At 48.4% G+C, this 17,869-nt stretch overlaps 1 protein-coding gene across 2 annotated transcripts; it reads right to left on the bottom strand.

Annotated features, from left to right (window-relative positions):
* Nucleotides 1-2,876: 2,876 nt before the first annotated feature.
* On the bottom strand, nt 2,877-15,934 carry LOC120921703 (E3 ubiquitin/ISG15 ligase TRIM25-like). Of its 2 annotated transcripts, none has more exons than XM_040334242.1 (2): nt 15,760-15,934; nt 2,877-3,801 (listed from the first exon to the last, which is right to left on the bottom strand). In XM_040334242.1, exon 2 carries the CDS (start codon nt 3,797-3,799, stop codon nt 3,095-3,097), a length of 705 nt encoding a protein of 234 aa, XP_040190176.1. In that variant the 5' UTR covers nt 3,800-3,801; nt 15,760-15,934; the 3' UTR covers nt 2,877-3,094. The 2 variants fall into 2 exon arrangements, with proteins under 2 accessions (XP_040190176.1, XP_040190177.1); XM_040334243.1 differs by having other exon boundaries at nt 15,675-15,764.
* Between the last annotated feature and the right edge of the window lie 1,935 nt (nt 15,935-17,869).

Here is a 17,869-nt window from a genome sequence, read left to right as displayed (position 1 = left end):
TTTCCTATGAACACTTTGTCATAGTGGTCATGTCTATATATTTTATATAGATATTGCTCATTTATTTTGACCATTACGGTGCCCCTGGTGGTACGTCTGCTTACCTCCTTAGGTAATCATTCATCATCTATTCACTCTTATCACCGTCCACATTACATTCATGTTGTGTGGGTCTCATTTGGAGTGATACACATTTGGAATTCCACTTATTGAGGGATTGGCTGAACATTTGTTTTGAACATTTTTTCTACCAGCTATTTTAGTTTAACTTTTTAATAGTAAGCGCCATTACACCCCCACTTTTCATATTCTGCCAGTGTGTGAGCACTTTTAGTTGTGGCTGCTGCTTATTAGTCTTTTAGTTTATTTATTATTGTATATAGCTTTCTATTCTATGGTTAGGTTGGTTTTTGCGCATTAGTTCCCCCCACTTCCCCACCAATACATACCAGGCCCTTTCGGGTCAGGTGCAGATTTTAAGGGGAACTCCATGCCAAAATATAAAAGAAAAAAAAAGTGTGGGGTCCCTCCCCAAATCCATACTAGACCCTTAGGTGTGATTGACAAAAAGGTTCCCCCTGCCCCAAAGCACCCCCCCCCCCCCATGTTGAGGGCATGTGGCCTGGCATGGTTCGGGAGGGGTCGGAGCTTGCTCGTCCCTCCTCCTTTCCTGGCCTGCCAGGCTGCATGCTCGGATAAGGATCTGGTATGACAGAATGCGTGGCTAACAGTCAGACCCCGGGGTTATCATTAAGAAGGTGAACTGGATCTATCCCATGCATGAGAAGAAACTGTATGTTAACACCCAGAACTGAAGTTTGAATTTCCTTCTCCCTTTTCTCCTGATGAAGCTGGATATGTGAAACATGTTTAGAAAGGAGAAATCTGTGAAAATGTATTGAGCGGAACCCCTGGACTAATTGACGCATGTTATATACAAAAGTCATGTCCTTGCTGGAGTTATTAGATTCTGGGCCGCTGTGCTTACCTGTTACCTGGAATTGGGATGTGTGGTGACCGGGGGCCGGTCATATAAAGACGTGAAGATCCCAGTAAAGATTGCGGGACGGAATCCTATGAGGGTTGAAGGTTCCTATAATAGTTGATTCCGTTTATTGACTTTCTTGAGGTGAGAGTTCTGAGAGCACACAACAAGCCGGATGTAATGAACTTTTATGTGAGACGGTCTGAACATGGATAATCACACGGACTAGACATGAATTACTTGGATACTTTATTCAACTTATTCATCTTTGTCACATATTTGTATATTTTGTGATAATTCATCACTGCGCAGAATCGCCCGTTTATCCTCTTTTGTATATTTGTGTATTGTGAACACTATTCGCTTTTGCAGCTAGATTTGATTTGTTTATTATCACTATTTGTTCTATACACATCTCTACTACTTCTATCTAGTAGCGCAAAGGACTTTTTATTATATCTCCATAAAGAGGACCTGTCACGCACTATTCCTATTACAAGGGATGTTTACATTTCTCGTAATAGGAATAAAATTGATCCAAAAAAATAAGAGAAAGTGTTAAAATGAAAAAAAATTAAATAAACAATAAATAAATACATTTAAACCTCCCCGTTGCTGTGTTCTCGCGCAAAGATGCAAACGCACATGTAAGTCGCGTCCTCATGCGTAAACGGCGTTTAAATCACACATGTGAGGTATCGCTGCATGCGTTAGAGCGAGAGCAATAATTCTAGACCTCCTCTGTAACTCTAAACTGGTAATCTGTGAAAGATTTTAAAGCATCGCCTATGAATATTTTTAAGTACCAAACGTTTGGCGCCATTCCACAAGTTTGCACAGTTTTAAAGCATGACATGTGAGGTATCTATTGACTCAGCGTAACACCATCTTTCACATTATACAAAATAATGGGCTAACGTTAGTGTTTTTTAATCGATGAAACTGTTTTTCCCCCCCCCAAAAAAACGTTTGAAAAAAATGTTGAGCTAATACCGTGTGACATAAAAAGGATCAACAACCGCCATTTTATTCCGTAGGGTCTCTGCTAAAAAAAACATACATAATGTTTGGGGGGTTCTGAGTAATTTTATAGCAAAAAAATGATGATTTTTACATGTAGGAGAGAAGTGTCAGAATAGGTCCGGTATGACTGTCCTTGTGATGTCACATCTCCCCCCTCCCCCCACATATCTTTATACAACCTCTCACTACACATATCCCAGCATGGAGGGGCTCAGTGAAGGTGGTGGTGAAGGTGTGGAGGTGTCGGATCGGGTCACACAGATCATAAAAGGAGATCCGCCTGGCCTCATAATCCAGATCTATCCTGAGTCTACTGGAGACATTGGGGGGTAAGGGGGTCTCTTTACTGTCATGTATCACAGAATACTGATTACCAGTCCTGTCCAATCCCCAGGACTTCTTATTATCTCCAAAGAATGACTCCTTCCCCCCTCTCCTCCTCTCTATACTGGGGTAACACATCCCGACTCTACAGTACTCTGATCCCCCGACATCCACTTCCCAGTAATGTCTCCCTGAGGAGAAACTCTGACTGCTCATCACCTGATAACAATACAGAAATCTCTCTGGTGTTTCTGGGTAATTCTGGTCTCTATATGACACGGATACAGTTTTCCTGTCATCTGATATCTGTAGATAATTACCAGCTGTGTTTCCATCCAGTAATATGTCTGCAGCTCCCTGTATGGGGAAGTATACATTTACCTCTGTTATTATATCAGATAAACCTGTGTGTAAGACCCCCGCCACACCCAGACCCCCTCCATCATGGAGGAGCTCCTCATGTCTCTCTCTGTCCTCATTATCTCCATCCTCAGTATCACACAAGTCACCTGTGTCTGATTCCTGTAAGACAGTCAGTAGATCCGTCATGTTACACAGCTCCTCAATGTGACGCATCTTCCTGGACAGCTCCTCCTTCTTTATTTCCAGATCCTGGATGGAGATGGAGATCCGCTCTGCCCTCCCGGAGATTTCCCTCAGGACTCTGTTCTCCAGATCTTCCAGACATCTCCTGAGATCTCTAAACAGGACAGTGACTCTCTAGGTGTCACCAGCTGCTTCTTCTTCTACTTTCCTCCTGTGTTACTGCAGACTCTGGACTCTTTCCTCCGTCTCCTCTCTCTTTGTCAGAAGATTCTGTAGAACATTCCTCAGCTTCTCCTTCTTTTTCTTAAAAGCCTCATCCATCATCTCCACCTGATGTCCCTGATGTTCTCCAGCCAAACTGCAGGACACACAGACACAGGTCTCATCCTCAGTGCAGTAATACTCCAGGATCTTCTTATGGATGGAGCATTTCCTGCTCTCCATGGACAAGGTGGGGTCACATAAGACGTGTTCTGGGGATTTTTTGTGGACTCTCAGGTGTTTATCACACAGAGAAACCTCACAGTGTAGACAGGATCTAACAGCAGGTACAGGAGAGTCCACACAGTGAGTACAGAAGACCCCGGACTCCTCCTGATCTGGCTGAGGTGACAGGAAGTGCACTACTATGTTATGTAGAGTTATGTTTCTGTGCAGTGAAGGGCGACTCCTGAACCTTTTTCTACATACAGGACAGAAATAATCTCCAGACCCCTCCTGTGTATCCAGCACACGATCGATACAGTCCCAGCAGAAGTTGTGTCCACATTTCAGGGTTACAGGATTGGTATAAATGTTTTGACAGATGGAACATTCCAGCTCAGCTCTCAGGTCAGCAGACGCCATCGCTGAAAGTGGAAGAGAAATGTCTCCAATATTCTCCGAGATTCTCTCTAGGTTGTTACATGGACCTTTCAACATTGCTGTAAATAAAAAATAAATAAAAAAGCATTTAACTCATGGTTGGCTGTTCTTAAAAAGGACATAAACATGACATTTCTTTCTATAGTAAAGGCGTCCATTGATCATGCTCTTTGTCCTCCATGTTTTTCTGACTCATCACTGCACTATGCAGCTGCCTGGTCAGTTTAGAGGAACCTACAGTGGCGGCTGGTGCTCAAAATTTTGGGAGGGCACAAACAGAAAGATTCTGAAAAAACCCTATCAAATGTTGCCACTGTGCCATCAAATGGAGCCACTGTGCCTCCTGCCCGGCACTTACCCGGTCTCGGGTGTGCAGCGGGTGACGGCAGCAGGCGGCGAGCAATGTCATCCATGTCTTCCCGACCTCAATGTCTTCTCCCGCCCTCTCCTATGATTGGACGCCTGAGGGGGCGTCCAATCACAGCGCCTGTCATTTCAGACAATCAGGTGACAGGTAACAGACCCATACACCTGATTAACTGAGAGGCGGTTCAGTGTTAGGAATGTGATTCATTTGCTTTCCTAACATACAACTGAGCGAACAGCGAATGCACAGCATTGCGCCCGCTGTTCACCATTGTGGATGCCTATTAGAGCCTACGGCTCAATTCAAGTGCTTCCAAAAAAAACTGCCGCTGTAATTCATGTGCTCGGCCCCCGACAAGGGGCCGGACACCTGAGTAGGGGGTGGCTTTGGCGACCATAGATAGATTCATGCAATGCATGAATCTATCTATGGTGAGAGAGGTGACAGGAGAGACTGGGCGGCACTCGTGCGCCCTTTATGGACACATCGCCACTGGTACCCTGTCTTTTGGTTACTCAGATTAACAGGTAAACCTCCTCCCAGTATCACATTGTAATAATGGGTTCATCTTAGTTACTACTTTTTTGATAACAGGTTACTCTGCTTAACCTTTCAGGCTCGTGCTGCATCAATGGCAGGCCCGTCGGAACAGGAGAGGCAATGCAAGCAATTGCTTGGGGCCCCGAGCTGGAAGGGGGCCCCCAACGCGGGCGCTATGGGGCCCGCAGCCGAGTGGGGCCCGGTGAGGAGACACTACACCGCCTAGGGAGCCCGGCCGCACTGTCCTCCACTGCATTTGATGGGCCCTGGTGAGGCTGCATTTGATGGGCGCTGGTGACACTGTATTTGGGCGCTGGTGACACTGTATTTGATGGGCCCTGGTGACGCTGCATTTGATGGGCGCTGATGAGGCTGTGTTTGATGGGCCCTGGCGACACTGTATTTGGGCGCTGGTGACACTGCATTTGATTGGCGCTGGTGAGGCTGTATTTGATGGGCGCTGGTAAGGCTGCATTTGATGGGTGCTTCGTTATAAAGGTGGGGTATACATGGGCAGGGCAAAGGGGGTGGGGTCAGGGGTGGAGCCAAGTGGGCCGGCAAAATTAGGTTTCGCCTAGGGTGTCAAAAATCCTTGCACCAGCCCTGTATGCAGCCCTCTTTTATATGTCATGCTATGCTGGGGCACTAGTGATTCCTCCTTCCCCACCATCACCCCTTCCATCCACCCGGCTGTTGGTTTTCTGCTTGCTGTGGTTCTGCGCTGTGCGTGCGGGGGGGGGGCCTCCAAGTCTATTTTGCTTGGGGCCCCCTAATTCCTTCAAACGGCCCTGATCAATGGTGATAAGGAGATCCGCCAACTGGCACCCAATCAGACTGACAAGCAGCTTCTTACTGAAAACCAGCCCGGCCCTGACAGCTTCTAGTATTCAGTGCAACTGGAACACCAGCTACCTACGAACCATGACGAAAGAGAAAAAAGAAAGAGAGAGAGAGAGATAGCGAAAGAGCGCGAGAGAGCGAGAGAGAGAAAAGCGGGCGAGAGAGAGAAAAGCGGGCGAGAGAGAGAAAAGCAGGCAAGAGAGAGAAAAGCGGGCAAGAGAGAGAAAAGCGGGCAAGAGAGAGAAAAGCAGGCAAGAGAGAGAAAAGCAGGCAAGAGAGAGAAAAGCAGGCAAGAGAGAGAAAAGCAGGCAAGAGAGAGAAAAGCAGGCAAGAGAGAGAAAAGCAGGCAAGAGAGAGAAAAGCAGGCAAGAGAGAGAAAAGCAGGCAAGAGAGAGAAAAGCAGGCAAGAGAGAGAAAAGCAGGCAAGAGAGAGAAAAGCAGGCAAGAGAGAGAAAAGCGGGCAAGAGAGAAAAGCGGGCAAGAGAGAAAAGCGGGCAAGAGAGAAAAGCGGGCAAGAGAGAAAAGCGGGCAAGAGAGAGCAAAAGAGTGCATGAAAGAGAAAGCGAAAGAGCAAAAGAGAGAGAATGTGAAAGCGCGGGAAAGAGCGCGAAAGAGCACAAAAGAGAGAGCGCGCGTGAGAGAGAGAATTTGAGAGAGCAAGATGTGTTGGTTAGGTGTGGCTGTACCCCATGGTTCTATTGTGTCTGTCTGCCTTGGGAGCAACCTATTATGGGATGTATATGTCTGTGTATTTGCAGAGGGAAGGGGGAATTCCTCCAACAGCTCTCCCTTCTGATTGATTAGAAGTTTGAATATCGGTGTGCCTGTGTTCAAATAAACAGTTCATGTTAAGCAGCCAGAATGAGTACTGCCTAGTTTGTGGTGGCAAGCGTTTGGAAGATCTGATATCTATATTAGGACTGGGAGGAAGCGGTATATGACAAAGGCATTTGTGGGACATTTTGTTACAGGACTGTTAAGCTCGGTCATTCCGAACACTTTCAGGACTGTCAAGCGATGTTACCCTATTAAGGGGTCGCATTGATCACGTGGTGGAATAACCCTAAACTGTTTGGATGCATATGGTGTATAATACACTGGTTAAGCGCTGCTAATGCTTCTATGATACCATCACGAGGGATGAGCTTTATGTTCGGGTCTAACACGAGTTCAAATAGAACATTGGCTGTTCGACAAAAAACAAACATTATGGGGTGTTCGCTGCAAATTCGACCGCCGTGTGATGCCCCCATAATGCAGTGCATTGCTGCATGATGATTGGCCAAAGCATGCACCATGACCTGCATGCTTTGGCCAATCCCAGTGCCCTCAGCAGAGTGCCATAATTGGCCAAAGGCAGGGTGTCTTGACCAATTATGGCTCAGGGAGACTAAGTCCACGCCCCACACTCATAGTTGCCAACATTTGAAAAAAAAATTCCAGGGACACTTTGGAGCACAGCCATTAATTACCACACTCACTTCCCCGAAGCTCCACCCACTCCGCAGTGTGTACAGGAGAGGAGGAGGAGTGCAGAGGGTATGATGGGGCAGTGTGTACAGGAGAGGAGGAGGAGTGCAGAGGGTATGATGGGGGCAGTGTGTACAGGAGAGGAGGAGGAGTGCAGAGGGTATGATGGGGGCAGTGTGTACAGGAGAGGAGGAGGAGTGCAGAGGGTATGATAGGGCAGTATGTACAGGAGAGGAGGAGGAGTGCAGAGGGTATGATGGGGGCAGTGTGTACAGGAGAGGAGGACGAGTGCAGAGGGTATGATGGGGGCAGTGTGTACAGGAGAGGAGGACGAGTGCAGAGGGTATGATGGGGGCAGTGTGTACAGGAGAGGAGGACGAGTGCAGAGGGTATGATGGGGGCAGTGTGTACAGGAGAGGAGGAGGAGTGCAGAGGGTATGATGGGGGCAGTGTGTACAGGAGAGGAGGACGAGTGCAGAGGGTATGATGGGGGCAGTGTGTACAGGAGAGGAGGACGAGTGCAGAGGGTATGATGGGGGCAGTGTGTACAGGAGAGGAGGACGAGTGCAGAGGGTATGATGGGGGCAGTGTGTACAGGAGAGGAGGACGAGTGCAGAGGGTATGATGGGGGCAGTGTGTACAGGAGAGGAGGAGGAGTGCAGAGGGTATGATGGGGGCAGTGTGTACAGGAGAGGAGGAGGAGTGCAGAGGGTATGATGGGGGCAGTGTGTACAGGAGAGGAGGAGGAGTGCAGAGGGTATGATGGGGGCAGTGTGTACAGGAGAGGAGGAGGAGTGCAGAGGGTATGATGGGGGCAGTGTGTACAGGAGAGGAGGAGGAGTGCAGAGGGTATGATGGGGGCAGTGTGTACAGGAGAGGAGGAGGAGTGCAGAGGGTATGATGGGGGCAGTGTGTACAGGAGAGGAGGAGGAGTGCAGAGGGTATGATGGGGGCAGTGTGTACAGGAGAGGAGGAGGAGTGCAGAGGGTATGATGGGGGCAGTGTGTACAGGAGAGGAGGAGGAGTGCAGAGGGTATGATGGGGGCAGTGTGTACAGGAGAGGAGGAGGAGTGCAGAGGGTATGATGGGGGCAGTGTGTACAGGAGAGGAGGAGGAGTGCAGAGGGTATGATGGGGGCAGTGTGTACAGGAGAGGAGGAGGAGTGCAGAGGGTATGATGGGGGCAGTGTGTACACGAGAGGAGGAGGAGTGCAGAGGGTATGATGGGGGCAGTGTGTACACGAGAGGAGGAGGAGTGCAGAGGGTATGATGGGGGCAGTGTGTACACGAGAGCAGGAGGAGTGCAGAGGGTATGATGGGGGCAGTGTGTACACGAGAGGAGGAGGAGTGCAGAGGGTATGATGGGGGCAGTGTGTACACGAGAGGAGGAGTGCAGAGGGTATGATGGGGGCAGTGTGTACAGGAGAGGAGGAGGAGTGCAGAGGGTATGATGGGGGCAGTGTGTACAGGAGAGGAGGAGGAGTGCAGAGGGTATGATGGGGGCAGTGTGTACAGGAGAGGAGGACGAGTGCAGAGGGTATGAGGGGGCAGTGTGTACAGGAGAGGAGGACGAGTGCAGAGGGTATGATGGGGGCAGTGTGTACAGGAGAGGAGGAGTGCAGAGGGTATGATGGGGGCAGTATGTACAGAAGAGGAGGAGGAGGAGTGCAGAGGGTATGCTGGGACAGTATGTACAGGAGAGGAGGAGGAGTGCAGAGGGTATGATGGGGGTAGTGTGTACAGGAGAGGAGGAGGAGTGCAGAGGGTATGCTGGGGCAGTATGTACAGGAGAGGAGGAGGAGTGCAGAGGGTATGATGGGGGCAGTATGTACAGGAGAGGAGGAGGAGTGCAGAGGGTATGCTGGGGCAGTATGTACAGGAGAGGAGGAGTGCAGAGGGTATGATGGGGCAGTGTGTACAGGAGAGGAGGAGTGCAGAGGGTATGATGGGGGCAGTATTTACAGAAGAGGAGGAGGAGGAGTGCAGAGGGTATGCTGGGGCAGTATGTACAGGAGAGGAGGAGGAGTGCAGAGGGTATGATGGGGGCAGTGTGTACAGGAGAGGAGGAGGAGTGCAGAGGGTATGCTGGGGCAGTATGTACAGGAGAGGAGGAGGAGTGCAGAGGGTATGATGGGGGCAGTATGTACAGGAGAGGAGGAGGAGTGCAGAGGGTATGATGGAGGCAGTATGTACAGGAGAGGAGGAGGAGTGCAGAGGGTATGATGGGGGCAGTATGTACAGAAGAGGAGGAGGAGTGCAGAGGGTATGATGGGGGCAGTGTGTACAGGAGAGGAGGAGTGCAGAGGGTATGATGGGGGCAGTATGTACAGAAGAGGAGGAGGAGTGCAGAGGGTATGATGGGGGCAGTGTGTACAGGAGAGGAGGAGGAGTGCAGAGGGTATGATGGGGGCAGTATGTACAGGAGAGGAGGAGGAGTGCAGAGGGTATGATGGGGCAGTGTGTACAGGAGAGGAGGAGGAGTGCAGAGGGTATGATGGGGGCAGTATGTACAGGAGAGGAGGAGGAGTGCAGAGGGTATGATGGGGCAGTGTGTACAGGAGAGGAGGAGGAGTGCAGAGGGTATGATGGGGGCAGTATGTACAGGAGAGGAGGAGGAGTGCAGAGGGTATGATGGGGCAGTGTGTACAGGAGAGGAGGAGTGCAGAGGGTATTATGGGGGCAGTATGTACAGAGGAGGAGGAGGAGTGCAGAGGGTATGATGGGGGCAGTATGTACAGGAGAGGAGGAGGAGTGCAGAGGGTATGATGGGGCAGTGTGTACAGGAGAGGAGGAGTGCAGAGGGTATGATGGGGGCAGTATGTACAGAAGAGGAGGAGGAGTGCAGAGGGTATGATGGGGGCAGTGTGTACAGGAGAGGAGGTTGGAGGGTATGGCGGTGGCATAATGGGGAGGGATTTCTTGTGGTGTCTATGGGGTAATCAGGAAGTGATGTTGGGAAGATAAGGGAAGGTAAGTGACCATGGAATGATGTCCCTCAGTGGGGGGGGGGGGTATTTCACTCAGAGTGATGTCTGTATGATGTGATCTGGGGGTGATGCAAGCTGGGGGCAGTATGTACAGGAGAGGGGGACTGAGAAGTGGTCAGATAGCGATGTATATAATAATAAAAAAACTCATCCACTAAAAACATTTAAAACAATGAATCCTACAACAGTACTAGATGTAAGTACAAACAGACAGATAGTATGTATAGATCTATGTAATCCAGTTTATAGCACTCTGTATCCAATCCAATTGCTCAGACTAGATAATGTGGGGTCATTTATAGCCATTCATGTAACCTGTGTGTGTAAGTGGTGAGTTCACACTTCTGATTGCACAGACTCAGAACCTGTATACATGTACAATCAGAAGTGTGAACTCACCACATACACACACAGGTTACATAAATGACCCCACATTATCTAGTCTGAGCAATTGATATTGGATGATGTTTGCACAGAGTGTTCATGCTTAGAAGTGATCTGTCAAAATGTGTTTGGGCTGCAGACCTCATCCCTCCCTCCCCTCCCCCACACTCCCTCCCCTCCCCCACACTCAAACTCACTATCTCCCCCGAGTCTTCTCCTAAGAAAAAATCTCCTTGAAAGTTTGTACTACTACTATCCACCCTAGGAAACTTCTCCCAGAAAAGTTCAGCTCACTCACCTCCTCCCTTCCTCTGGCCAGCCGACAGGAGCTACAGTGAGCTCCGCCTCCGAGGTCTCACAGCACACCGCACTGCTGATTGGAGGGGGAGGCTGAGATAACAAGGACCCCGCACAGCACGAGACTGGAGGGAGGGAGGGGACAGAAACACACAGCGCAGGCTCAGGTCCCTGCCGAGACCCAGAAGCCGCACCTGCCTTCCCCAATAGCCGGGACAAGTCCCGGCAGGCTAAATTACCTGGGACTAGGTCCCAAATAACGGGACTGTCCCTTTAAAAACGGGACAGTTGGCAAGTATGCACACTATATAAGGCCGCCTGCACTTTGGCCCTGTGTAGTATGTTGCTGGCGTGGACAGAGAGAGAGAGAGAGAGAGAGAGAGCGAGAGAGAGTGTCATTTAGATTGAGCAGGCAGGGGATTCAGTGCTATATATATATATATATATATATACACACACACACACACACACACATATACACACATATATATATGCATACATACATACATACACACGGTCATTCCCCCCATTTTCCTGGCCAGCCAGGCTGCATGCTCCTAAAAGGATTCGGCATGATATTTTTTGGGGACATGCTCTTGTTTTTTTGCATAAGTCCCTCTTATAAATTCCATACCAGACCTGAAGGCTCCGGAATAGAATTAGAAGGAATCCAGACAATTCTTTGTGTGGGTTCCCTCTTCACATCCATACCAGACCTCCATCAAGGATAAGAATGTGGCATGAGTTTTGGGGAGGTATGCTTTTTCCTTTTCTTTTTTTCATGGGGTTCCCCCCTTAAAACCTGTACCAGACCTGGCACAGGTAATCCCATGTCAATGTTTTTTTGTGTGGGGGTCCCTCATCTAGGATTAGGATCTGGTGTAGATGAAGGGAATCCCCAGCCACATTGGTTACAATAAGAAGTAAAGTGTGTCAGGGAACAGTCCTGTCCTGAGCTACCTGCCCACTACACTGACCTACCCCCGACACATACACTGATCCCCCAACACATACACTGACCCCCCCCCCCCGTCACCTGTGTAGGGTATCCCATCTCATTCATGACCACCCTGAGACAGCAGGCTGTCTCACCAGGGAGAGAGAGCCAGGATAGGAGAGCCGCTCCGCTGCCCACCCATTTACACAGAGCAAATGGGGATCTCAGTGCTCGGCGCGGCCTCAGTGTCATTCCCGCCTCCTGGACCTGTGGCGCCTATGATGGAGGTCACACGTCCCGCAGTCCAAGTCTTCTGTCAAAATCACAGGCATTGGACCAGCTGTCTGCACTGATTCATGTGACAGTCTCTATTTATACAGCCGCTCGGGGCTAACAATGCAATTATGAATGCCCAAGATCCAGGGCTTTTTGGGGGACCCCTCGGGGCTCCATCCCCCCTCAGCCCCCTTCCCCCACTCATCATGAAATATCATCTATGTGTGCCCACTGCAGTAGCCAATGGGAGAGGAGGGAAGCCAGCCATGCTGTGGGAGGGGACACCGGGCAGCAGGGGGAATCTGCACTGCAGGGAGCGATTAGGGTGTGCCTGGGCACACCTGGCACACCCTGTGCGCACGCCTATGCGTATAAGCATTATTAAAATTGTCGCTTTCCACCCAAAATATTAGTATTTTCCTTTGGTACATGTCCCCCAGAGCAGTGCCCAGCCCTCATAATATTTGTTATAAAATCTGTCGTCTCTTGTTGTTGTAACCCAAGTCAACCAACAAGGGTTCATCTTCAATAAGCTAAATATTGATTGGTTGCTGCACTTTTTATATCGGACTTTACACCACCCTATAAAACGTCTCCATGGACCACCAAACTGAATTCATCTCTCAGCATTGATGGGACTTTCTGATTGGCAACACAATCCAGTCTTCCCCCAGCTCCTTCTTCTACCGCTCTGACTCTGCCATGTTGAGTGAATCTTAAAATGGTTCATCGCGCCAAATTATTATTTTTTTGTTCGTGTTTTGGACGGAGTGGGGAAAAACAAAATGAGGACCTCTTTCAAGTTTTTTTCTGCTACTGCATAAGGCAGTGGTCATCAACCTTGTCCTGCAGGGCCCACTAACAGGCCAGGTTTGCAAGATAACTGAAATACATCACAGCTGATATCATTTGCTGCTCAGTGATTGCAGTATTCTAGTCTGCATCTCCCCAAGGTAATACATAAAACCTGGCCTGTTAGTGGGTCCTGCAGGAAAGGGTTGATGACCACTGGCATAAGGGATCCCTTAAAGAGATTTCCAATCACTTCCCGTCCTGCTGACAACAGTTTCATCAACCACTTCCGGACCGCCGCACGACTATATACGTCGGCACTTGGAAGCGGGACATCCCTGTTATGGTAGCAGCTAGCTGCCATAACCCAGATATCCGCGTCTTCAGGCGGTGGTCCGGTTTACAATAATGGTGGTCTCGGCAGCGGATTCACTGCAAAAAAAATAAATCACAGTTATTAATGGCAGGAGAGGGCCCCCCTCCCACCGCTCTCCCGTGACCTCTGCCGCTTACCGGAGCCGTTTGGTAGCAGCGGAGGCGATCGGGTCCTCTCTCCTGCTTGGTATGGATACGAGTGAGGGGAAGATGGGCCCTCACCCGTCTCCATACCATAGCAAGACGGAAGCGACGTCAAAACATCTCTTCCGCCCATAGCTCCTAAAAGGGGTGGTGATGTCTTTTTGACCCCCCATCTCTCATATATAAGAGGACCTGTCATGCTTTTTTCTATTACAAGGGATGTTTACATTCCTTGTAATAGGAATAAAGTTGCCCAAATCTTTTGTTTTATTTTTAAAAACAGTGTAAAAAAAAAAAAAAAAAGTAAAGCGCCCCGTCTCGACGAGCTTGCGTGCAGAAACAAACGCATACGTGAGTAGCGCTTACATATGAAAACGGTGTTCAAACCGCACATGTGAGGCATCGCCGCGATTGTTAGAGCGAGAGCAATAATTCTAGCCCTAGACCTCCTCTGTAACTCAAAACATGCAACCTGTAGAATTTTTTAAACGTTGCCTATGGAGATTTTTAAGAGTAAAATTTTGTCGCCATTCCACGAGCGGGCGCAATTTTGAAGCGTGACACGCTGGGTATCAATTTACTCGGCGTAAAATTATCTTTCACAATATAAAAACAAGTTTGGCTAACTTTACGGTTGCCTTAGTATTTAATTAAAAAAAGTGTATTTTCCCCCCTAAAAATGTGCGCTTGTAAGACCGCTGCACAAATACGGTGTGACAAAAAGTATTGCAATGACCACCATTTTATTCTCTAGGGCGTTAGAAAAAAAATGTATAGTGTTTGGGGGTTCTAAGTAATTTGAAAAAAAATGTACATCGGCAGCCGTGGGTCGCAAGCGCGCCGGTGTGCTCGCGACCCTGTCGGGAACTCCGTGACTGCTCCCACGGGACCCGCAAACCCGAATGCCACCAGTGTACCGCGATCAGGTCACAGAGCTGAAGAACGGGGGGAGGCAAGTGTAAACAAACCTTCCCTGTTCTTCCTAGTGGCATCTCACTGATCGTCTGTTCCCTGTCATAGGGAACAACGATCAGTGACGTGTCACGCCAGGCCACGCCCCCTAACAGTAAGAATCACTCTTTAGGTCACACTTAACCCCTTCAGCGCCCCATACAGGATAACCCCTTCACCGCCAGTGTCATTTTTACAGTAATCAGTGCATCTTTATAGCTCCAATCGCTGTAAAAATTATAGCACTGATCGCTGTAAAAATGACAATGGTCCCAAAAGTGTCCAATGTGTCCGCCATGTCGCAGTCACAATAAAAATAAATAAATAAATCGCAGAACGCCACCATTACTACTAAAAGATATATATATATTAATAAAAACGCCATAAAACTATCACCTATTTTGTAGACGCTATAACTTTTGCACAAACCAATCAATAAATGTTTTTTTTTTTTTTACCAAAAATATGTAGAATATGTATCGGCCTAAACTGAGGAAAAAAAGTTTATTATATATATTTTTTTATTGATATTTTTATAGCAAAAAGTAAAAAAATATTGAATTGTTTTCAAAATTGTTGCTCTTTTTTTTGTTTATAGCGCAAAAAATAAAAACAGCAGAGGTGATCAAATACCACCAAAAGAAATCTCTATTTTTGGTGATAAAGGGAGGTTAATTTTGTTTGGGAGCCACGTCGCACGACCGCGCAATTGTCAGCTAAAGCGACGCAGTGCCGAATCGCAAAAAGGGGTCTGGTCCTTTTGCAACAAAATGGTCCGGGGATTAAGGGGTTAAACAGGAAGTGAAGTAAAATCTCCAACAGGGTCTCTTACTCTACTAAAGAAAAAGATTTTCTTTTCTCTCTGTGTTGCAGCCAGAGAATTCCTCTCACTTCCTGTCTGGTGAAAATGTTGTCACCAAGACAGGAAGTGAGAGGAAACCTCTAACAGAGACACAGATAGCAGTAAAATCTGCCAGGGGATCTAATCCTTCCCCACTCCATCCAGAACTAAGAACAATGAATTTTGGCTGGACATACATGTTATACATAGTTCCCAAGTGTCCTTCATTTGGAGGGATTGTCCCTCTATGGCAGTGGTCATCAACCCTGTCCTGCAGGGCCCACTAACAGGCCAGGTTTTATGTATTACCTTGGGGAGATGCAGTCTAGAATACTGCAATCACTGAGGAGCAAATGATATCAGCTGTGATGTATTTCAGTTATCTTGCAAACCTGGCCTGTTAGTGGGCCCTGCAGGACAAGGTTGATGACCACTGCTCTATGGAACCAAGTCCCTCTGTCCCCGTCTCCTCCTCAGTTGTCCCTCTTGTTGGTGTGAAGTGTACACCTCTATAAAACGGATTATTAATCACCAAACATGTTATATTGCCACTAAATCCCCACCACTATCACCATCACCATTCAATATCACACCCCAGTCCAGTGATCTCCTGACCAGCGGAGGTCCATGTATTGGAGATATTTCCAGGTTATATACAGACGGTGTACAGAGCTCCAGAGATAACCAGTCCCAACCTTCCAACCAAACCCCTAGCCGTGTCCCGGCACTCACTACACAATAGCAGTCCTACTTCACCGGCTGCACAGTCCTAACACTTGTCAGCTTCACAATACAAACTCTTCCCAGGATCACCAACCTCAGATCTGAACAGATCCCTCCTGTCTGCTCCGCAGACTACAGAGCTCCGCCTGTGTGTCCCAGGTGACCCTAAACCGCCCAATAGGGAGAGAGAAAAACCCGGAGTGTACCGAGGATCAGAGGGCTGGGAAGGGGCCTGGGAGATGTGTAAATCCTGAACAGGACTTTCCAGACTCCCTGCCAGACCCTCTACTACAGAGATCAGGACTAGGGATGAGTGAACAGTTCGGACAGAGCGTCCGATGTGTCCGCCGCAATATCGCAGTCCTGACAAAAATCGCAGGTAACCGCCATTACTAGTAAAAAAAATGACAAAAATCGACCCCCTATTTTGTAGACGCTATAACTTTTGCGTGAACCAATCAATATTATTGCGATTTTTTTTGTTACCAAAAATATGTAGAAGAATACGTATCGGCCTAAACTGAGATTTTTTTTCTCTTAAATTGGGATATTTATTATAGAAGAATTCAAAAATATTGTTTTTTTTTTTAAATTGTCAGTTGTTTTTTTGTTTACAGCACAAAAAGTAAAAACCGCAGAGGTGATCGAATACCGAAAGAAAGCTCTGTTTGTGGGGAAAAAACATTTCATATGTGTACAGTGTTGTATGACTGAGTAATTGTCATTCAAAGTGTGACAGCGCTAAAAGCTGAAAATTGGCCTGGGCAGGAAGGGGGTGAAAATGCCCGTTTATTGAAGTGGTTAAGAGACTCTTTAGTTCTTCTTCACTTTCTGCCATTAGTGTGGTATTGTCTGCATATCTCAGGTTGTTGATATTTCTCCGGCTTGTGATTTGTTGATCCTGGCATTTTGCATGATGTACTCTGCATAGAAGTTACATAAGCAGAGTGACAACAGTGGCGGCTGGTGCTCAACATTTTCTGGGGGGGCGCAAACAAACTGAAAAAGAACCCAAAACATTTGCAGCCTCATTGTTCCCATCAAACGCAGCCACTGTGCCATCAAACGCAGCCACTGGGCCATCAATTGCTGCCACTGTGCCCATCAAACGCAGCCACTGTGCCATCAATTGCCGCCACTGTGCCATCAATTGCCACCACTGTGCCCATCAAACGCAGCCACTGTGCCATCAAACGCAGCCACTGGGCCATCAATTGCCACCACTGTGCCATCAATTGCCACCACTGTGCCCATCAAACGCAGCCACTGTGCCATCAATTGCCGCCACTGTGCCATCAATTGCCACCACTGTGCCCATCAAACGCAGCCACTGTGCCATCAAACGCAGCCACTGGGCCATCAATTGCCACCACTGTGCCCATCAAACACAGCCACTGTGCCATCAATTGTCGCCACTGTGCCCATCAAACGCAGCCACTGTGCCATCAATTGTCGCCACTGTGCCCATCAAATGCAGCCACTGTGCCCATCAAATGCAGCCACTGTGCCCATCAAATGCAGCCACTGTACCATCAAAGGCAGCCACTGTACCATCAAAGGCAGCCACTGTACCCATCAATTGCCACCACTGTGCCCATTAAACGCTGCCACTGTGCCCATGAATTGCCACCACTGTGCCATAAAATGCAGCTACTGTAACCATCAAATGTGCTGCATCAATTGCCGCCAGTTTGCCCCATCAATTGCCGCCAGTTTGCCCCATCAATTGTTGCCAGTTTGCCCCATCAATTGCCGCCAGTTTGCCCCATCAATTGTTGCCAGTTTGCCCCATCAATTGTTGCCAGTTTGCCCCATCAATTGTTGCCAGTTTGCCCCATCAATTGCCACCAGTTTGCCCCATCAATTTACCGCCAGTTTGCCCCATCAATTGCCGCCAGTTTGCTCCATCAATTGTTGCCAGTGTGCCCCATCAATTGTCTCCAGTTTGCCCCATCAATTGTTGCCAGTTTGCCCCATCAATTGTTGCCAGTTTGCCCCATCAATTGCCGCCAGTTTGCCCCATCAATTGTTGCCAGTTTGCCCCATCAATTGCCGCCAGTTTGCCCCATCAATTGTTGCCAGTTTGCCCCATCAATTGTTGCCAGTTTGCCCCATCAATTGCCACCAGTTTGCCACATCAATTTACCGCCAGTTTGCCCCATCAATTGTTGCCAGTTTGCCCCATCAATTGCCTCCAGTTTGCC

The sequence above is a fragment of the Rana temporaria genome (genome assembly GCF_905171775.1).
Source record: "Rana temporaria chromosome 3 unlocalized genomic scaffold, aRanTem1.1 chr3e, whole genome shotgun sequence".
NCBI classification, from domain to species: Eukaryota; Metazoa; Chordata; class Amphibia; order Anura; family Ranidae; genus Rana; species Rana temporaria.
This window is presented reverse-complemented; position numbering and strand designations above follow the sequence as displayed.

Excerpts from the sequence above, each read along its gene's own strand:
- LOC120921703 (XM_040334242.1), bottom strand. The coding sequence starts at position 3,799 with ATGTTGAAAGGTCCATGTAACAACCTAGAGAGAATCTCGGAGAATATT.